Below are 18285 nucleotides of genomic sequence, written 5' to 3'. Positions count from 1 at the left end.
AAAAGCTGTTTATGTAGTATGTCGCAACGTGTAATAAATAGTTTTGACTTGATTATGTATAGCACATATGTATGTACTGTGATGAGATAGAATTATTATTATTTAGTGTAAAAGTTGTTGTGGGGCGAGTTGAGTCGTCATGAGAACGACCCTCGGCACGGTTTATAAAGCCTTGTGCACGAGGAAAAAATCAGACTTGTCGTCAGTGTTTTGTGGAGGACGGCCGGGAGAGGACCGAGAAGAAGATTTCTCGTCAGTACTACTTGGGAGGCGGCGGGGAGAAGACCGAAAAATCAGACTTCTCGTCAGTGCTTCGTGGACGACGGCCAGGAGAAGACCGAGAAGGAAGACCTCTCGTCAGTTCTTGGTGGAGGACGGCAGGGAGAGGATCTCGAGGGACGACCTCGCCGCTGGATCGTGAGGGATAATTTCGCCGCTGGATCCTGCCTGCGAGCCTGAGATCCTGCGAGCAGAAATCGTCAACCGTAAGGGGTGGGGCATCGTGAGAGGTCGTCCTTTCACGAGTAATGTACTGGGGTGGTCGTCCCCCAGTATCTAAAGGTTTTCTTTTAATTACCACTGCGGTGGTGTGTGTTTCTTATGGGGAGAATGTGTCAAAGGGGTTAAAGTTAGTTGTCTGAGTAGTAATAAATGGTCAAGTGTTGTCAAAAGTCAAGTCTGTGATGAGTTGTAGTTTTATTCGTATGTGTACATAATTAGCAGTAGAAACGGACTCCGGTGAGCGTCGGAGACGCAAAAATTGTGATTCGTCACAGTACATATATATGTATGCACTTTAAGAAAGGTGGTAATGAATCATTGCGGATTATTACCGGATGGAGTATCTACATGCATTATTCACGTAACATAACTCTACCGGCGAGGTAATAATGCACATTACCGCATATTTATATGTACGACGGTAATTTGTACGACGGTAATATGTACGACGGCACCTTTAACAGTCTGTAACGTTTCATAACAAACTCTGGTGGGGTTCGTTAGCAAAGCATTAATATGACGGAGTAACGCCTTATGTGACTCGGATTGCCTAACAATTATATAACAGATTTTTTACAGTGTATGTAAAAATATCTGACCGACCCAAGTTACCTTTCACATATGTATACGTACATAAATACGCTTACCCAGTTCCAATGAATTATGTACATACGTAGATCACTCATCCTTAATCACTAAATTTTGCATCAGTCAAACTGATAGGGATTACCATCCGGACGGTGAGGAGCTTAAATACGTTTCGCATCTCGGATCATCTCATTTAACGCGTATATGTGTAGGCTTCCATACGTCGTTGTCACCGATTTAGATAATTTTCGCCCTTCTACATACATAGATACATACATAAGGAATGGCGTGGTTGCAAAAATTCGCCTTAATTGCCTTGTCTCTAATTTCTATTCCACCGTTAAACGCGTCAACCTTGGTAAGGAAAAAAGTAAAAATTTAGACACATTTCGTCCTTGACGTATTGAATCCTATCCTGCAGGAGGACTTGATTCGAAACGGGACACGGTTGGAATGGACATATCTCCGCGACGGGGTCCGATACTACATGACCCCGGACCTCACGGCGGATAAAATCGACTCTACCCGACAACGGTTTATCGTCTCTTACTCGATCTATCCACCATTTCCTACGACTCCTCCACCCACAACGACCAATCCTTCCATGTCAACCAGTCCGACAACGTCGACCACACCCACGATCCCAACCACTCCAGATGAGAACCATATTCCAAACGGATCCTTCTCGCTTCGTATCGGTAAACGTGGGAACCCTTTCGAAAAGTTCCCGTCCCGCCGAGTACCTCTTCCTTATCCCCCTGGAAGGTTCGGACAATGAGTTTCACCTGTACTTTAATAACCAGTCCTTCGTTACCCCGAGAACCCGGCGGCCATTTGATTTCTTCCTCGGTTCATATTTCCCGGCCGAGACGGCTGCTATCTTCTCTCTGCAACCGTACCAGTTCCACTTGAATTCATCGTATCGGGGTAACTTGATAATACTTATTTGAATAAATTTGTACTTCCCGCGTAACCAGATACGAATCATTTTAAGGTGAACGATCCCACATTTTACCCACTCTGGAGGAAATCGCCACCCTGGAAACAGAGTCCAACCGTGTCTCCGCCTACACCCAGTTGATCACTCGTATGCATGCCCTCGACCATGTCAAGGGGAGAGATATTTTCAACGTGGCGGCCCACATGGCGGCCACCTTACCCGCGAATCATGCCGTATTTTACGCCCTTCCTGACCCCGCCAGATTCATTTTCACGAGAAATGTAGCCCTCACTTTTGAACATCCCGATGGAGCTTTGTACCCCATGAAATATTTTTGGGGGTCTGACTTGCACCAGGGGTTCGAACCCTATTCCATCCTGCCCACCAGTATTTCGCCAAACTGGCCGCTGACAAATATATCGGTGGCAATAATTTATGGCAATAGGAGCCTTCAGCAGCATCGGATCTTTGTCAATCCGACCAACAGGCAGGTAACACAGGAAATTTTGGGGCAAAATTTACCCAAAGATTTTACCCTCCATTTGGGCGATGATTTATTCACGGTGACAATTTCTTGGAACGACGGGATGGGCTGGATTGGCACGCAAGATGTAGAACCAGACTTTTACTTTGACGCAAACAAGCCAATCGGGGAGGCGGCCAGGTTTAAAATTGTGGAGTTTTGAGTGGAAAATGTAAAATTGTCCGAATAAAACATTAATATTATCGCAAAACAATTCCTTTAATTCAATAAATCTGTATTTCATTTATGCATAAGCAATTATTGTAATGTCGTTAAATTGCATTGAGCTTTTAAAATCAGCACCCTCGTTAATACCACGTGGCTTAACCTCATTGAGACCAAATTCACCATATCGTCGCTGTTCGTGCAAAACTTGTCGGATCAAAAACCAATCGGAAACAAAAGTTGTTCCCTTCCAAACCAGTCGGAAACAGAAATTGTCGCCTTCCAAACCAGTTGGAAACAGAAGTTGTCGGATGAAAATGCGGGAAAAGCGTGACACCATGTTATAGTTCTGCAATCTCGTATTTCCCCAAAATTGATCCGACAACTTTTGTTTCCGACTGGCTTTTGATCCGACAAGTTTTGCACGAACAGCGACGATATGATGTATTTTTCTTGCTATTACTTGACGACCAAATTCGTCATATCATGTACATGTATTATTATTAAATTTTAGAATTTGCTATTGACTACCAAAACCATGAATGAAAATGGAAAAAGTTGAAAAACTCGATGGAAAAAAGTGGAAAATTCCATAAGAAAAAGTGGTGTTCTGTGACTATTTCCACCCACAATTTTGAACTTTTTTCTATATCAGCGCAATGTTAAAAATTGGAATTTTTGAGTTTTTTGAATTTTCGGAATATATGTAGAAAAACTCAAAATTATTAGGGAACGGCTTTTCATCATATTTGATGTCGGTATCCATGAGGTTAATTTCAAAATCCAGATTACTACCATATCACGCAATTTGGTTGCGTGAATGGATCATCTTTCGTCTCGGCGGAATTCAAGATTCACAGTCTTGAACCCCGCCCCGATATAAGGTAAATATATTAAATATGTATATAATCAACTTGGTAACAAAGAATGGAAATTGGAAAATCATCCAAAGTTCTAAAACAACATAAATTTCATGAGGTTTAAGATAATGCAAGTTCCGTTAATACAATGTATGTACATACATAAAATTAATTCTTGCAAGTGGAACCCTTTGTGTTTGCAAACGGAATTGATCATCTACTGTTTACTTTTTCAGAATAAATTTCCACCGAAATAAAATATGTAACTGGTTTTAGCAAAAAGTTATACAGACCCGAAACCTATTTATTTATTTGTTCACTGCAGCAAATACAATGCAGTAACACCTCATTGTGTGAAAAATTAGCATCATATAACAAATATTGATATCATTTCCTCAGAAAATATCACCAATCATGGTGATAATCACACATACGTATGTATGCATGTATAAGCAACATATGCCTTCGCCCCACAAGGCAAAAATCGTCCCAAGATTTTAGCAATGCACATTTGTACATGTACATATTTATGACAGATTACCTACGCAGTTCAATGTGCATAGATAAATATGTTCATAAACACATATGTAATACTTTTTATAAAAAGCAACCCAACCGTTGTAGTCATGCCATTGGTGGATGCATGGCGTGTACTTTGTCCTAAGATCAGGCAAGACAGGAGATTAAATAAGCATGCATGAATTGGCGACATTATTTTTATTTACATAGTTTAGTATCCCGACAGCCCAACCCGTTAAGCACGAAAATTACGTTGACGGTTATCCTCCAATCCAATTTTATTGATTCTGGTACTGCATATGTACATATGTACATACATACATACATACATACATATGTACATATCTACATATGCATGTATGTGCATATCAGGCCTGCCCAAAATACTATTTGAAAATACAAAATACAAATTACAAAATACAAAATACTATTTTGTATTTGGAACTTCCATTTCAGATGAAAGTATTTTGTATTTTGTATTTTAGAATTAGCCAGGTATTTTGTATTTTCAAATTTTCAATGACCACCAATGTATTTAAAATACAAAATATGTACATTTCCAAAATACAAATTACCAAATGAGAAGTATGTATGTAATTTATGTGTAGCATTTCACCCAAAATATCGACGAATCAGAAATTATTTTATTTTTCATGTCGTATCGTGGTATGCAGAAATTGTCTGGTTATGCCATTTTAACTGATCAGTCGGTAAATTTCATTTTTATTGTAAATAATCTTTGTGATGCATAATCACAAATATTATTTTTACCTTTGATTAGCTACCGTAATATAAATAATTCGATTGGTACATTTCAAAAGGCATTTTTGCATATATTTTTTTGTTTGTGTAAATTGCTTTGAATTTTAACCTGATCTGATGCCAGACGGTTAGAACTGTAAATAACCATAGATATAAGCGGAAAGTAGTTTGAGGAGGTTGAAGAAGACGGAGACAACAAAAGTGCCCTGTGAAAAAATTTTTCTGGGTCGAAACAAATGCGTGGGGCGAGAAAAATTTGTATTGTATTTTGTATTTTAAAAAGTATTTTAAATACGTATTTTGTATTTTGTATTTTGAAACATGAGCCTCAAATGAAAGTATTTTGTATTTTGTATTTTGGAGCAACTCGAGTATTTTGTATTTTGTGTTTTGTATTTTGACGCTTTACAAAATGAATTTTGTATTTTAAAACAAAGTATTTTGGGCAGCCCTGGTTCATATGTACATAAGTACAAATGTAAAGATTTGCACATTTTTACAGCCTCGTGATGTGAAGGTTAAGAAAAATTGAGTTCAAACTTTTCCATGATTAAGCAAACTAAATAAATGTGCATATTTGACACGAGCAGGTATATATGTACGTATGTACATAAATATGTACATATTCGTACACATGTACATACATACGTACATATGTATGTGCTAAATCTGTTGCAGCTTGTGAGGACTACATAAAGACACGTATTTAAGTCTGGTGTTCAGTCTTGCCTACTAATACATATGTACATATGTGACCTTATCTTCTACATAAACAGTTATGCCCATGTATATGTATGTGCACTCATGTGCAAAAATGAGTGCCATTGGGTATCAAAAAAATATTAATTTATGTACATAACTTGAAGAAATATCAATATTTTTTCATGCATCTTATTTGTGCGTTACTATAGTAACGCACATTTCCAACATAACCAGCATTCTACAAGTTTTCCCTCGTTTGAGGGAAGTACGAATATAAATTTAACTTTAAACGATGTGCAAAAATGATGATCATTTGGACAATTAAATTTATTTTTAATACTGTAAATTGACGAGATTACAAACCGTGCAACTCAAATATCAGGTAGGATCACCCTGCGCCGAATTAGGAGATTATGTAACAAGAAGGGCCTTGCACACAATCAGCAAGTTTCTTACGGTAAGAATTTTACCCGATTCTGGGTTGGCATACATACATTTTTCTGAAATTTGTTTCAGGTTATTATTTCATAGAAATACTACATACTTCCCCGAATTTTCCTTCTACTGTGTTCCAATCAGTGTCCAATTTTAATAAGGTCCGCCCTCTGTGGTGGCCATTCAAATCTTTAATTCTTTTCTTCTTGATGAGTTCCCAAGTTGATTTTGGCGTATGTTTGGAATCGAAGTGTACAAATAGCCACGTCGTAGATCTACCTTCCTCACCGAATTCCTTCAAATTTCTTGCCAGTATTTCTTAGTAATTGTGTTGGTTCATGATTGCGTCTTCAAACTCATAAATCATAATTCCGCAACCTCAACGCAACTGCTTGCAACTCCGTTTTTAGCTGTAAGATTTAAATTTTTGGTTCGTATGTAGAGCTTCACCGTCTTATTTTCAGACTGTATTGCTTCTGTCTGCGTCAAATAAATTATACATACTTCAAACACAACAAAAGATGGAATCCTTCTAGTTTTTGTGGACTTGACCCATGCGCTTCATCTTATTCTGGTACATATGTATGTAGGGTATCCGTTGGTTGTTCACGGCAGGGGAGCCCCACATTCCGCAACTTACTTAGAGATGGGAAATCTGCTTGACTTCCTTCCAAATTGCTCTCCCGCCTCTGTTGTCCATTTTGAGCTGGTTAGATTTGCAGTTATCTTCGTCCTTCTGATGGTGGATTGGGCCATCATATTAGAAAAAATGGTTTGCCACCTGCCAAATATTTATTTGAAATTGATCCAGGTCGACTTGTGTCTGGAAGGTATCCTTAGTATCGTTGGGCGAGAAATTTTTACAATTTCAGAGGTTTTCTTGTGGGTTTTTTGGTCCTTATTGACCCTAGTCACACTGATTTAAAATATGATCGCCTTCACTGGGGTTCTCATGTCTCAGGTACACATAAATTATAAAACTACCTAAACAATTAAATAGGTTGTTTTACCTGGGATAATTGTCAAAATATTTTAATGTATGTAAAATAATTGAATTTAAGTCGGTAAACTATTTGCTCTGTTCTACTTCAGCATTAGTTTATCTCTAAATAAACAAATAAACAAGTCAATCCTTTCTTTGTTTATGAAATGAGCGCGTATACGATTTTTGGATGCGCAGTGATACTCATTTTTGCACGTTAGTGTAAGTATACATATCTGGAATTGTTGTGTAATAATTTTTCGATAACTGCGTAGTTAACTGATGGATACATATGTACATATGTATTTATGTATCGATACATTTATCTGTTTTGTTTTATTCAGAATTACGTTACGTTTGAGATACTCGCAGAGTTTGAAAATTATGTATACACAAAGAATCACATTATGAAAATGCTGACGGCACAGGAGTCGCACAAATATGGTCCTACCTAAGAAAATTTCTAAGTAGCAAAAAAAAGTCGCAGAAAAAGTAAAAAAGATCGATATGTATATGTATCGATACATACTTATACGAGTACATATGTATCTATGTATGTATCGCCAAATGCATGCAATTCTTCACTAAATTTAGCAAATTGTCATCGCATATATAAAACCTCCCGTTAAGACATCACCCTCAGTCTTGCCAAGTCGTTCATTCCAAGAAGGAAAAATATATATTTGCAAAATCCTGTGATCGAGGAAACTTCAAAGCCTTTCAGAACGTTTCAAAATGTAAGAGACACATGTCTTACATATTTTTAATTTAGCATTTCTTCATATATTCTTCATATCCTGGTTGAACCTCTCCAGAATTCCAGACTTTTAACCCGGTTAAATTTTACGTAAATATGTATTGGAATGTTAATTGTATTTATTTGTGACAGGAAATTGTTCCATCTGTTGGTGGCCGGCTTGATATTATTAGCGTTCAGTTGGTCCGTGTGTCAGGCTCAGTCTACCTGTACCCAGGTAAGTCGATAATTTCGATTTTTTTCGCAAATTAACAACCACTTATGTAGATATTTCGTATCTAGTTTTAAACTAGTAGTTTAAAATTAACCCGCAGTTCGTTATGAGAGATTTAACATGGACAGACGCGAAAATAAATAACATAAATATGAACAATAGGTTCGACCAATTGTCACCCACACCGGTTTTAAATATTTAAACAAACGCCCATACTCCTTGGCGATGATGACATTTTCGAATTACGTAAAATACTTGGAGAAAAAATACAGTCAAATACTGTAAGCGTCATGAAAATTAGATAATTTCGGGCAACGTGAGATTCATGAAAATTTCTCGGTGCATAATTTCGGTGATAAATTTTTCATGAATCTCACGTTGCCCCGTGGTGCCTAATTTTAAGAACGTTCATAACGTCAGCTACCTAGTCCACGGTGAGAGCACGGAAGAGTCCGGCTAAACGGGGCAGTACTGCCGGCGAGCAATCTCCCTCCGTCCCAAAAAAGTAACGACGTATACGTCATTACTTTTTAATTTAATTATTTACTTACTTAATTTTTTTACAAAATTAAATTAAAATTAAATTAAAAATTAAATTTAAATTAAATTAAAAATTACATTAACAAGCGTGTGCACAATCCATTCTGCCTCTAGAGGCAAAATGGAGTGTGCACGCGCTCTGAGCCCTTTGACTGGTTTTACACGGATAAATGTCAAATTTTATATTACATCCAAAAAATCTGAAATTTGGCATGTCCATGCATGAACATGTCCTTCATCATAATACATCGTCAATTCCCGTTTGTTTCGATCGCTATAAACTTTACAGGAAAAATCAAAAGCAAAATTTCTTAACTTAAGCTCTCATGGCAAATGTGTCATTTTCAAAAAATCATAACTAAAACTGGGAAGAAAAATCCTAATTACGTTTTAATATGTGTGTTTCACAAGAGTAGGGGGAGGGTTTAAAACAGTAAACAGACGCCTCCCCCCAAACACCACATGGGGATGTGGTCCGAAATTTGGTGAACTTTTCTCCGTCTTTCGATGCATTTTAAACCGCAGAGTGCGTCTTATTAGCCGTGTGCCGCAATTTGACCACCCCCACTGCCCTCAGGGGGAGGGGACGTCAAATTTGCGGTTGAAGATGCATTTTGTGGTAGAAAATGTGTGGAAAGACGGGAAAAAGTTCACCAACTTTTGGACCACACCCCCATGTGGTGTTTGGGGGCAGGGGTTTGTTTTATGGTTTTAAAAAATCCTCAAGGTCTTGTGGAACACATACAGGTATATCAAAACGGAATTAGGATAGTACTTCCCCCTCATTACTTATGATTTTTTGAAAATGACGCCTTTGCCATAAGAGCGTAAGTTAAGAAATTTGGTTTTTGATTTTTCCTGAAAAATTTATAGCAATCGAAACGGGAATTGATCATGTATTATGATGAAGGACATGTTCATGCATGTGCATGCCAAATTTCAGGTTGTTTGGATGAAATTTAAAATTTGACATTTACCCGTGTAAAACGAGTCAGATGGCTCAGAGCGCGTGCACACTCGATTCTGCCTCTACGTCGTTACTTTTTGGGATTGAGGAAGATTGCTCGTCGGCAGTACGCTGACCAAATTATTTCCCTTATGTATGTATGTAGATGACTCGTCCCATCGGAACCCTTATTCCCGAGGTAGCCTAAATTTCATGTCATTCAAGATTTTACTATTGGTGCATCATACAAAGTAAAGCATAAAATTAGAAAATTGAAATATCTCAAAAAGTTGGAGCCATTTCTAAAACTTGGAAATATGGTTAAAACGCTAATCACTAGAAAACTATGCCTCACACGGGAAGATTTGTATTTAACAAATGTGTACATTTGACCATTTTAGATAGATAAAATTAACAAATTTCAAAAATTTCAAAAAGTCGTAATCTACTAACGCGTTTTCAAACTTAATTATCTCGCAGATCCACAAAAATCGGAAAATCTCGCTCAAGTTTTATGGTGTATTAGGTCATGTAGCCTCGTCGGACTTATGTGTATCACTAATCCCAATTTCCAATGCCCCAAAGCCCATGAGTGAACCATAACCCCCAATTAGGTTGACTTCATGGCGTCATATGCACCCGCCGCACCCACTAAACGGGGCGAAGAACACAAAAAAAACTTTTTTCATTCTGTTAACTCTCAAATTTAAAAAGAATCCAAGCTTCATCCTTTTAAAAAAATTCTCGCACTCACATGGTTGGTTCGTCATATTCAATGACAATTTTTATTTTATTTTTTTTTTATATTTTTGAAAATTTCCTCACCAGGGATACATACGTCCTCAAAAATATTAAAATTTCAAACAAGTTCAGTTTGAAATTGGGTGTAATGACCGACTATCTGAGATTACAAGAGCGCAAGGATTTTAAAAATCGGATAAAAATTGTATTTTTGGTTAGGATTTAACCGAATTACAAGAGGGCTTTTTATTATTATTTTTTCGCCCCGTGAGTGGGTGTAGCTGGCACGAATTAATATAGTCTTTGGGTCAAACAAATTGTTCTTTTTTTCAACCATACGACACTACAAAATATCCAAAGAGCACGGAAATCTGAGAGGTGAGACTACGCCTGTTAAATACATAAGTTCCCGTCCTTCCTGAAAATGCGCAAGATAAAAGCGCGAGTCTAAAAAAATTAGTCAGTACATTCATAAAACGGTGGTCAATTTAATAAATTGTGAAATAATTTAGTTAACTCGAACAAGCCTATTTGCATACTTTTTAATGATAATTGTCTAATTGAAATTATAGTGCATTGATGGCAGCTGTGGAGCCACTAACCTTCTGGGGTGTCTTTCGGGCGGGCCACTTTGCAATCGGACAACGAATTGCTGTCAGTGTGTAGAAAATAAGGTGATCTCCAATGTACCATGAATGCATTATTTCCTCGAAAGTGGAACACATTTTTTTCGAAATGCATAATCAACAGTGTCAATACTCGACTGATTGTAAATGGAAGGCATGTTCGGTTGGAGAAACGGCTAGTTGCATCCTCAAAAGGGTGGGCAGCGAGTGCGTCTGTTTGAGTTATAACTATGTAAGTACACATGTTAGGTGCTGAATTACAGAAATACAATTTTTTTTAACTTATCCTTGGTACCGCAAAGTGTACCGCAAATGGGACACAATTCTGCCCTGCTGATAAATTTCCTCGGAACAGCGCCTCGACTTATGATAGAAATTGCCGTGTCGGTCCAGGCTTACTGGATCCCAATTATGCAGGTAAAACGTCAAGGTTGCGCAGGTGGGAGCAAGCAATTATGAATTGGCAAGGACGATGGTAAAACTATCCACCTGCCATGTACATACATACACATGTGCATACATGGTTGGTCAATACAGAGGGTGATTGGAGATTATAAGAAGCCTTCTTATTTTTGAAATTGTAATTGCAATTGAGGCTTTCGAACCTTGGTTCTGGGTTCGGGTTGTGGGTTCGGGTTCTGGGTTCGGGTGTAGAAAATTGGAACCCGAGGTTGACGGTTTCGGGTTCGGGTCCAAGCAAGTCGAGAACGATTCATCGGGTGTGGGTTCGGGTTCGACACCCGCGTACCCAATTCCAATCCGAGTCCGTCTGTCAACTATGTATTATTATCTACTGATTTTGATAAACTAGTCATGGAAATATTTACTGTATCTATCGTGCGTTTGACCAGTTTCGGGTTCAAAAAACGTCGAACCCGCACCCGAACCCGAAATCCCATAATTTCCGGGTTCGGGTGCGGGTTCGACATTTTTTAACCCGTGTCGAGCACTGATGTGAATTAGCTCGCCCGCTGAAAAGTCGTTGTTTCAAATTTCCAAACCCCAAAAAAATCGAGGCGACTGTTATCAGGTAACTTGAGAGGTATCCCTACTTATAAAAATAACTCCGAGATTCGCCTACAACTCCGCCGCATACCCTTCGATGAATCCATACCTGTTCAAAATTTTTTCTTTCATTCAAAATTCATTCATCCCCACCTCAGAGTGAGCGTTTTCACTCATTTTCATTCACTATCATTCATTTTCACTTTCACTCATTCTCATTGTCACTCATTTTCATTTTCACTCATTTTCACTCATTTTTATTTTCACTCATTTTCACTCATTTTTATTTTCACTCATTTTCACTCATTCTCATTTTCACTCATTTCACTCATTTTCATTTTCACTCATTTTCATTTTCACTCATCTACATTTTCACTTATTGTGCTTCAATTTCATTATCGTGCAATTTATTTTTATTCTAAGTTAATCTCATTGTGTCAATAAAGTCCAAGATTAAAAAACTAAAGTTAATGTGCTACGCAGCACATTAAATTTCGTTTCTTTTAATTTTTATGTATGCACTTACGTATATACATACATACATATGTACATATTTTGTTATGCTTTGTGCTTGTCATTTGAATTGTCTATGAACTTTGGGGGTGTGACCATCTCAAATTTTGATCTTGGGAACTTTGGGGGTGTGACCATCTCAAATTTTGATTTTGGGAACTTTGGGGGTGTAACCGTCTAAAATTTTGATTTTGGGAACTTTGGGGGTGTGACCATCTCAAATTTTGATTTTGAGAACTTTGGGGGTGTGACCATCTCAAATTTTGATCTTGGGAACTTTGGGGGTGTGACCGTCTAAAATTTTGATTTTGGGAACTTTGGGGGTGTAACCATCTCAAATTTGGCTTTTGGGAACTTTGGGGGTGTAACCATCTCAAATTTTGATTTTGGGAACTTTGGGGGTGTAACCATCTCAAATTTTGATTTCGGGAACTTTGGGGGTGTAACCATCTCAAATTTTGGTTTTGGGAACTTTGGGGGTGTAACCATCTCAAATTTTGATTTTGGGAACTTTGGGGGTGTAACCATCTCAAATTTGGCTTTTGGGAACTTTGGGGGTGTAACCATCTCAAATTTTGATTTCGGGAACTTTGGGGGTGTAACCATCTCAAATTTTGGTTTTGGGAACTTTGGGGGTGTAACCATCTCAAATTTTGATTTTGGGAACTTTGGGGGTGTAACCATCTCAAATTTCAATTTTGGGAATTGTAGGGGCTCAAATAGTGTTTTGTGTATTTTTCTATTTTTCCAGCAGCTATTAAAATACTTGTAGAAAAGCCATTACATGATAATATAATAGAAAAGCCAAATTATTAGTACATACATATACATATGAACCAACTCAGAAGTGAAGTGATGAGTAAGTGAAATAAAATGTAAAATATCTCACTCATTCAAGATCCAACCCACTCACTCATAAAGTCTGACTATGAGTGAGTGGGTTAGATCACTTCACTTCTTGTTCAGAAGTGAAGTGAGTGAGAGAAATGAAATGAGAAATCTCATGACATTTCTCATTTTATGAAATGAGAAATGAAATGACAAATTTCTCGCTGAGTCATTCATATTCATTCATGAGATGAAATTTGAGGATTATTTCATTCATTTTCATTCAAATGATAGTTAATTCATTTTCACTCACACTCATAATGCATATTATGAGTGAGAGTGAACAGGTATGGATGAATCTGGCAGTATGGGAAGACGCGGCATCGTGATTATCTGCACTTTCTAGAGCTCGCCCGGCTGGAAAGATGGAATTTTTGTTCCAAAATTATTTTTAAAGCATTGTCCACGTAGTCCTTCGAATTAATTTTCCTGTTTGTGCAGCCAGGAACCAAATTCACCACCCCCACCCAGTCATTTGGCGTTATGCATAAAAATAATCAAATGTCTTTACTTCATCTTTACGAGATAGAAAAAAAATTACCGAGGAAATTTTGAAGTAAAATCATTTGCTTATTTTTGTGCATAAGGCCCATTGCACCTACAGCCATCAGTTTGCCACTAAACTTTTCGTTTTTGTGACGCACATAATTGTTAAGCTGTTTGTGTGAAAATATGAGACATTTTACAAGGGTTCACATAATCTCCAATCACTCTGTATTATAGACCGACATAGCTTATGACAATCTCTCACAAGGGATGGTCCCCGACTGCTTATTGAGTTCAGGGTACCCACTATACTTTTTAGGATCTAAGGAGGCCCCAGATGAAGGATCCATTCACATTTCCGTTTGAAACTCACATTTGGCGCCGTGGCGTAGCGCCAAACATTTTAAATGACATTTTCGACCAATTTCGAACCTTCATAAATGTTTGAAGTTTCAGCGCGATTTTCAAAATTTTTGGATTTAAATGATCACCAAAATCGAGATTTCAAGAAATAATTAAAAAACGAATTTTTAAATTTTTGACATTTTCAAGATTTTTTGGACAACACCCTTTTCCGAGTAAAAATCGAAATTTCTAAAAAAAATTCGACAAATTAATTTTTGGCATACAAAAATTTAACTCTTTGCGATCATTTTAGTGCAAGAATCATGAAAATTGGTCCAGAATTTCAAAAGTTATGGCGATTTTAAAAACAAAACATGCGAATATGGCGAACTTGGCGCCACGCCACGGCGCCAAATGTAAGTTTTACACGGAAATGTTAATGGATCCTTCATCTACGGTAGAGGTCAACGCCGTCGATTGTAGCCCGCCGGGCCGCCAAACGCCGACACAATTTTAGGCGCCGCTGCGGGCGATAAATTGAATTCCCTATACCTTCAGCATTGAGACGCCGCCTCGCGCCGCGCCGAAAACTGGTGAAAGTTGGCGCCGCCGCAAAACTGGTCAGAGTTGACCTCTGTCTCAATATCCACTGAAGAAATTCATGAGCCTCATCCGGAGAATTCTGTAGCCGGAATTCTAAAATTATACTTTTTTATATCTTACACAATGAAACAGCTAAACATTACATTATGCTCATTTTTAAACTGAATTAAGATCAGCAAACTTATTCACTTCAATAGAAATCTCGGCGGATTTTTGATGAGCATGAATAGTTTTGGAAAATGGCGATGACTTGAACTGGTGACGAGTTTGTAGGCGGTGCATATTATTAATAGCCGCTTGATCGAGCTTGTTGGGCTACTAAAAACGAAATTTTATTTAGAAGGGAGAGAGCAAAGAGGATTTGCAAGACTATGCAGAGGTGATAGATATCAGGAAGAATGCAATTGTGTTCCAGCGGAAAAAGTCAAGGTAATGCAGATTATAACGGAATATGCTAAAATATTGGGCCACATAGTTCAAATGACGTTGTATTAAATAGTGTCGTTCTTGGGTGGATTGCCACCAGCGATTAACCCAAGTTGTGCAGAGCGACTGCCCATCTACAAGCTTGGACTGCATAAATCGCACATGTGCATGCCCCCAACGGGTTTGTTACATACTTGACCATACATGAATGTGAACAATTGCCAATATACTATGTATGTAATATTTAGATTTCTAATTTTAGTGTGAAAGTAGGACTGAATGTGCATGTCAGTACGAAGATCGTCGCTCCTGCGGTCCTAGTGGTTACTGCAACTGCGTTAATTGGGTAAGAATTGTTTACGACGAAGAAAAGATAAATGCATAATTCTAATCCCAGACGAGTGTGTAAATGAGTATGATCTTCATGTGGCGATCTTAGAAATCATCGTAGCGAATAAACTATGCATCAAATTCAAGGAATATGAATGAAGGTCGTCATTTACAAGTAGAGATCCGTATCAATTCCATTACACGGAGATTTTTGGTTAAATATCTACATACATATGTATGTATATGCATATGTGTATACATAAATATGCAAATAGGATCGACATGTTACAAATACATACGTATGAATTTCGGAAAATGTTAAACCTTCAGAATATATTGCCTGGTTTTTGTTAATACGCGAATAATTGAAAACATTGATCCAAATTTCGCATTATAACGATTGCGGGTAATACTTACATAAATATACTCACAGTGTCGCACTGATCAAGGATGCACAGAACGGCGGCATTGCGCAAGTGGAACTATAAGCAGATGTGTTACAGGGTATGGGCGATGCACCCCTTGCCGATTGGAGGTACATACATATTTCTAGAAATATGTATATCAGCGTATGAAAAATTGCACATTTTTTAGTAGTTTAATAGCGTAATCATGTAAATTTAATTATAGTGTAATTCTGACTTGGACTGTGCTTCCCTAAACTGCACAGGCAATACACAGTATAAAAAATGTATCCAAGACGTCTGTTCCTGCGTTCAGGTAAATATGTACATACATGAATTTAATGTTCCTTTTTTATTCCTACGGGATGTTTCACCCTTAGCACCTCTCATCCTCAGTCCTCGGATTGATTATTTGAACCACGAGTAACAAGTGCAAACATATATAAATATGGCCAGAGTTGCATCTGCTGCACTCAATCAAGGGTAGAACACCAAATACCGTTCTCTTCGATCGATTAAACTTTTACCTAGAAATTCAATTATTTTATTTTATTTCAAAGGTAACATTTATTCAGAAATGTGTATTATGGCAGGAAATTGTAGTCTAATATATGTATAATATGCCGAAGTAAATAGCAAGTATTGCTTGGGTATTCAAGATGTAATAATTTTCAAATTATAATAACCGTAGAATTTTTGGCGAGCGTTTTAAAAAAAATTTTTAATGATTTTTGCCTGTTTCGGTGGGCCGTCAAATGCGGCCATGGCCACATCCTGTTTTGTCCTACACTCAGGATCAGCTGTATCTGTGTAAAGGGCATCAAATTCAGTCAATATGTATACGAGGGTTATTCGGAAAACATTTTGAAAATATATGTCGGAAATAGTTGCAGATCAATTTTTTTTTATATTCAGGAAGCCTGAATATATTTAGGACATAGTAAGTTTTTTGGGACCATATGTCAGAAATTGAGTTTATATGTAGTAAATTCGAGAAAAAAACTTCAAAAACTACTATTTTATTTTGGGATTTTAAATAAATTTGAACACTTGGATTTGTGTTTTCAAATACGTAAGCAAATAACAAGCGCTGAAGGTTGGGTTTCTACAACCAACAAAGGACACCGTTTGTTGATTTTCGTTTTTAAAAAAACTTTATAAACAGACATTTCACTTAACGGCGAGCTCTGACGCCGGCAACCTTGTGGTTGTCTTCTGAAATGATTCTCCCAAATTTGCATATAGCAGTTTAGAGAGGCCATGACCCTAAAAATTTTAGGCTTCGTATTATAAATTTGCTACACCGGTTGGCCTTAGATTTAATACCCAAACAAATTTCTTATTTGCAAATCTGACTTGGTTCGTCAAGTTTAAGTTTGAAGCTTATCAGTCAGTCAGTTTCAGTAAGCCAGTTTCAGGTCAATTTCTGATAGATGGTCATGAAATACCAATTTCTAAAATATGTCGGGACTTTAAGCAAAGGACAAAAAATTGGTACGCAACTATCTCGCACATACATACCTATGCTAAGCATTTTCCGAACCACCATCGTAATCGTACATTAAAACCACGACCAACTTAATGTTATTGTTAGTAGCCAGAAAACTGCTTCGCTCCTTCGTTTGTTCACACATTTATAAAATATGAATTGCAGTGTAAGGCTGATTCTGACTGTGCTTCCCTAAGCTGTCCAGCAAATAAACCGTACAAACAATGCTACGGGAATACGTGCACCTGCGTTGAAGTAAACGATTTAAATAACGTTTTCTTCGTTGCATGATTGAATTATTGAAATCAGATGTATGTGTTCGTTATCCTACATATTTATATGCATACAAAAAATTGACACAATACATCAAATTGATTTTAGTGCTTGGAAACCTACCAATGTCCCGATTGTACTGGATTCTCGAAAAAATTGTGTAAGCAGATCGGAGATCCCAAAAATACGTGCACATGTTTGAATCCATACGGCGTAAGGAAAAATAAGATTAAAATATAAAGAATTACATTAAACGTACAGATCTATGGAAATAAATATATGTACAGTGTGAGAAGAATGCCGATTGCCACAACAACAACTCGTATGATTGCGGTTTATTCTCATTGGCACCGCCTTGCTGTTGGAGAAGGTGCGATTTGAGTATGGTGTGCCAATGCAGAAGTTCTTCTGATGCCCTTTTGGGTTGTGAAGGCGGAAGAAACGGATTCGAGGCGCGTGCTAACTGTTAGCAACGCAGTATTGATGCATAATTTGTTTGACAACATTAATTTTTCTTTGAACTTGAAATTTACCTTGACCCTCAAACTGTGTACCTGGATTTTAATAATCCATTTGAACTAAATCTGTTAAATACAAACAATTCTAAATAATAATTTGATTGAAATAAATTGATTTATAAGTAACTGGGATCTGTCGTCTGGTATTTGTTACTTAATTACAAAACCAGATAAAACACACCTAAGGTTTTTCGCTTTAGTTTA

General features: G+C 37.4%; 2 protein-coding genes across 5 annotated transcripts; both read left to right on the top strand.

Moving 5' to 3' along the window:
* Nucleotides 1-1311: 1311 nt before the first annotated feature.
* Nucleotides 1312-2766, top strand: LOC110862272. The gene is made up of 3 exons (XM_035845391.1): nt 1312-1447; nt 1511-2016; nt 2084-2766. Exons 2-3 carry the CDS (start codon nt 1746-1748, stop codon nt 2713-2715), a joined length of 903 nt encoding a protein of 300 aa, XP_035701284.1. The 5' UTR covers nt 1312-1447; nt 1511-1745; the 3' UTR covers nt 2716-2766.
* Nucleotides 2767-7614: 4848 nt separating this feature from the next.
* Nucleotides 7615-18207, top strand: LOC118432855 (tenascin-like). 4 transcript variants are annotated; one of them, XR_004833396.1, is made up of 13 exons: nt 7615-7714; nt 7867-7951; nt 10748-10849; nt 10926-11033; nt 11104-11218; nt 14982-15070; nt 15141-15248; nt 15330-15413; nt 15831-15932; nt 16028-16117; nt 17456-17601; nt 17672-17776; nt 17851-17883. XR_004833396.1 is itself a non-coding variant. In XM_035845403.1 (13 exons), coding segments are annotated over exons 1-13 (1233 nt in total). In that variant the 5' UTR covers nt 7615-7712; the 3' UTR covers nt 18034-18207. The 4 variants fall into 4 exon arrangements, 3 of the variants coding, with proteins under 3 accessions (XP_035701296.1, XP_035701295.1, XP_035701297.1); XM_035845403.1 differs by having other exon boundaries at nt 10956-11033; nt 17456-17545; nt 17851-18207; XM_035845402.1 differs by having other exon boundaries at nt 17456-17545; nt 17851-18207.
* Nucleotides 18208-18285: the final 78 nt, after the last annotated feature.

The sequence above is a fragment of the Folsomia candida genome, unplaced genomic scaffold, assembly GCF_002217175.1.
Source record: "Folsomia candida strain VU population unplaced genomic scaffold, ASM221717v1 Fcan01_Sc053, whole genome shotgun sequence".
NCBI classification, from domain to species: domain Eukaryota; kingdom Metazoa; phylum Arthropoda; class Collembola; order Entomobryomorpha; family Isotomidae; genus Folsomia; species Folsomia candida.
The sequence above is the reverse complement of the archived record's forward strand: the minus strand, read 5'-3'. Positions and strand labels throughout refer to the sequence as shown.

Excerpts from the sequence above, each read along its gene's own strand:
- LOC118432855 (XM_035845402.1), top strand. Across the intron at positions 16,118-17,455 it reads ACGTCTGTTCCTGCGTTCAG|TGTAAGGCTGATTCTGACTG; the intron begins GTAAATATGTAC and ends TATGAATTGCAG. Across the intron at positions 17,777-17,850 it reads CATGTTTGAATCCATACGGC|TGTGAGAAGAATGCCGATTG; the intron begins GTAAGGAAAAAT and ends ATATATGTACAG.
- LOC110862272 (XM_035845391.1), top strand. The coding sequence starts at position 1,746 with ATGAGAACCATATTCCAAACGGATCCTTCTCGCTTCGTATCGGTAAAC. Across the intron at positions 2,017-2,083 it reads CTTGAATTCATCGTATCGGG|GTGAACGATCCCACATTTTA; the intron begins GTAACTTGATAA and ends AATCATTTTAAG.